Source organism: Neodiprion fabricii, chromosome 2, assembly GCF_021155785.1.
Source record: "Neodiprion fabricii isolate iyNeoFabr1 chromosome 2, iyNeoFabr1.1, whole genome shotgun sequence".
Taxonomy (NCBI): Eukaryota; Metazoa; Arthropoda; class Insecta; order Hymenoptera; family Diprionidae; genus Neodiprion; species Neodiprion fabricii.
The window spans coordinates 23,033,936-23,037,287 of record NC_060240.1 but is presented as its reverse complement, the minus strand read 5'-3'; the positions used below and the strand labels follow the sequence as shown (position 1 = coordinate 23,037,287).

The following is a 3,352-nucleotide window of genomic DNA, read 5'->3' as shown; positions in this document are numbered from 1 at the left end:
TTACATTGGTTGATTGGCATGGAGGCAATGATTGGAGACAATATATTATCCATATATTATCATAGCCCAAGTCCTGAGAAGGTTAATGTGATGAGTGGTTTTTACGCAGTCGATACAAATTGTTAGCAGTAAATTGTTAAGTCTGAGAATGTAGATTTATAATAAATACCAACTATTGAAGACAAACGACTATGATTGAATAGGTGAAGTGAAAATAGTTTATTCACGTTTATTTAAAGTATTACTCAACGCTATTAAATATCAATATGGGATATAATTATTATGACTAGGAGAATAAGAAAATGGGGAAGCTTTAGTTATAAGCTCTGCTTCGTTAAAAACGTGCTGCATATTAGAGTCAACGGATATTAGTAAATAAAATATTAAATAAATCATATTCCACTCATTCCTATTCAGAATCGGCATTGTTAAGATCCTTCTCATACTTTTTCTAGATTGTCTCTTCTCATTCTTTTGGTGCTTAGCTCTTATACGTAAATAAATCTTAACAATCATCTGTAGTAACTCTGCTCTATGTTTCTTAGAGTTTGAAGTATGATTGAAAGGCAGTAGATTATCTGGTATTTGTAAGAAACTATTCATGTATATTTTAATAATAATACCTCTAGTCGAAGTGTACAAACTTCTGAAGTTCCTTTTAACAATTTTACAAATCTCAACGACATCTTCGCAAGCTTTGACTAGAGATAGACTATCTCTGTCTTTTTGCAGTAGTAAAGTAGATTTACTAACTGTGTGTGTCAACAGTACAAGGCAATTGTAATATTTGTACCTTTTTAGCAATAATCTGGTTAAGAAACCAGTCAAATATTCATCAATCTCTTCAATATATTTCTTATTAGTTCCTGTACCATAAAAATTCATTTATTGACAAATTGTAATCCGTATTTCTAATAATACCTTCAGCATTCCATTGTAAATTAGTTTCATCGTTTGATTGACTAGATAAGTTCTCAGGAGGTATATGAACAAGTTCAGTTTTACGCAAACAAGTACAATAATGTCTTTTGTGACTTTTATTGCAAGATTTCCCAAAACCTACTCTATTTGAGTATTCGTTGAAATAGAAAATAAACATTCAAATGTTTTCATTCATTTGGTATAACTGAAAATTAAATTAAGAATAATTACATGATTTTAACTTCTGTTGACTTACAGAGTTTATATTAAGAAAAATATATAGAATAATGTACAGTTTCAAAGTAGGTATACAGAGTAAAATCCACATATTTGACAGACATTTTTCAAGTTTCATCACTTTTCACATACAAAGATACGATCACTTACTTCCAAAATATTCGACACTTTTTGTGTGATATACTTCTTGTTAGTCATACTTATGAGCAAAGTCTTTAAATTTTTTTTTACTCCTACAATAACGAGCGTTTTTCAATCTCAGATTCCTATTCTTCTTGTGTAATTGTCTTATCTCTAATTGAGCTTTCAACACCAGTTGTTGTAGAAGAAAATTATTCGAAGTATTTATTGCACCAAGGTCAATGTTAGCTACTGACCTCTTTAGTACAGTGTTTGCGATGAGAGTCGCATCATTTCTGAAATGGCAAGTAATTTTTATGTAAGAAATATACATCAATGAAATTCATGTTAATTCTATCAAGATATTAAGTTAAAATGCAAGAATCTTGAAAATCTTTTCTTAGTTACTGCAGATACACTATCCTACAAACATCTACTAATTGACTATCATATCAGAGCACTTACTTTCCAATAATGAATGAGTCACATTCATATTGTGTGCATTTCGAACATTTTGGTAGAGGCTCAGTTTGTTTATTCACATTTTCATTGGAACTGGTACTGAAAATAATTTAGATCATATGTGTATTTTTATGCATCGTATAAAACTTCATAATAATTACAAAAAATTTTATACTTACTTCATACAATTCATAGCTTGTGGACATTCATTGCCACTTTCAGAATCTCCTGCATTTATTGGTTCTTGTTGTTCTTCGTCATTAATTGAACTGACTGGATTGGGTCGAGATGTGGTTAAACGATGTGATGAATTATGTGAGATTTGCAAGTTAGCACTCCAATCGATTGAGTTGCCAGGTACATCATTTTGCTGTTTCGTTTGACAGTCTTGATGGTTTGGTAGATTTCTAGAAAAATTCCTTACATTGACATTTAATTTTTTATGAATACTTCTTTGTATCAACAGAAAGTATGTAACCAATGTAAAATATACCTTGCATGCTTCTTCACTGTGTCAAATATACTTGGATAATGATCTTTTTTAATTCTCTTCAGTTTGCATAAACCACTGTAATAGAAAGCTTCTAGTTTGAAGTGCAAACTACAAACATACATAAATTTCTTTGGGTCTAATTTTACATTCTCAGCATTATTTATACTTTCTAACCATTTTCTTTGAATATCCTGATCCTTAGGCAATCTGGAACAAATTAAAGTAAAATTTTTTTTCTACGATGTGAATTAACCTCAAACTGTCATCATTCTATACATAATGTTGGTCGTGTTTACTTATGAAAACTAGCTTGGAATCCTTCTGGGTCATCACTCTGCAATTTACAACTAGGAACACAACATTTATGTGGCATTGTTAATAAATTTCTATTCTCACGAGTGCCAAAGATTCAAACCGGACGGGCAATTTATGTCTGAAGACAATCTGCTACTCAACGTATCAACAGCTGATTCGGTAGGAAAGGGAATCAGCCAATAAAATGCAGAGTGAGAGAGACAGAGTAGACCTAATATCACTGAGACTAGAGACAGGAGCACGAACTGCTACGCTAAATGGAAAGTGAAATACGTCATTAAAGATTGGGCGCTGGATGGCGCTGGAGGGCGCAAAAGGCTACAGTCGAGTTCTCGTCTATGCCGTCGTCCCAGCCGCCGGCATCGTCTAAATCATGGAGACTAGAGTAAAGGAGTCCGAACGGATATGGCTACCACTGCGGGCTCCGTCAGCGCGGTGATTTTGAATCGTCGATCCTCCCGTACGTATCTTATTCGTAACCGGGCGCTGGTATCGCTTGCGGATACATCCCGAACTACAAGATCTTTCATCGCTTTCACGATCCACTTTTCGACGATACCCCCATATGATTTCGGCCTCCTTACCTCCAGTCTCCATGGCTACGGCGCTAGACGTCCGGATAGTTTTGCCCTCGTGCCTTTGTGAATTGTACCTTGTCGCGGTCCGCTCCCACCTCACACCAGCTCGAACTGGAGCTGTTTGAGCCCACTGGCGCTGCCTCGTGACCACGGTCTGACATACAGGTCTTAAAACTCATCGAAATTTACGTGGTGGGGGAAATACGCTTATGCTGCATTTTTTGTT

The 3,352-nt window shown here is 34.7% G+C and overlaps 1 protein-coding gene across 3 annotated transcripts; it reads right to left on the bottom strand.

Moving 5' to 3' along the window:
• Positions 1 to 202: 202 nt before the first annotated feature.
• On the bottom strand, positions 203 to 2,817 carry LOC124176184. 3 transcript variants are annotated; one of them, XM_046557119.1, is made up of 5 exons: positions 2,569 to 2,817; positions 2,234 to 2,442; positions 1,920 to 2,159; positions 1,744 to 1,839; positions 203 to 1,574 (listed from the first exon to the last, which is right to left on the bottom strand). In XM_046557119.1, the coding sequence occupies exons 2-5, from the start codon at positions 2,353 to 2,355 to the stop codon at positions 1,349 to 1,351; spliced, it is 684 nt and encodes a 227-aa protein (XP_046413075.1). In that variant the 5' UTR covers positions 2,356 to 2,442; positions 2,569 to 2,817; the 3' UTR covers positions 203 to 1,348. The 3 variants fall into 3 exon arrangements, with proteins under 3 accessions (XP_046413075.1, XP_046413073.1, XP_046413074.1); XM_046557117.1 differs by having other exon boundaries at positions 204 to 1,574; positions 2,234 to 2,440; positions 2,530 to 2,804; XM_046557118.1 differs by having other exon boundaries at positions 206 to 1,574; positions 1,920 to 2,147; positions 2,234 to 2,440; positions 2,530 to 2,797.
• Between the last annotated feature and the right edge of the window lie 535 nt (positions 2,818 to 3,352).

Bases quoted from the DNA above. Each gene is read 5' to 3' on its own strand.
- LOC124176184 (XM_046557117.1), bottom strand. From the start codon at position 2,606: ATGCCACATAAATGTTGTGTTCCTAGTTGTAAATTGCAGAGTGATGAC. The intron at 2,160-2,233 runs GTATATTTTACA...TGTCAATGTAAG, and splicing joins ACAGTGAAGAAGCATGCAAG to GAATTTTTCTAGAAATCTAC. The intron at 1,575-1,743 runs GTAAGTGCTCTG...TTGCCATTTCAG, and splicing joins GACTCATTCATTATTGGAAA to AAATGATGCGACTCTCATCG.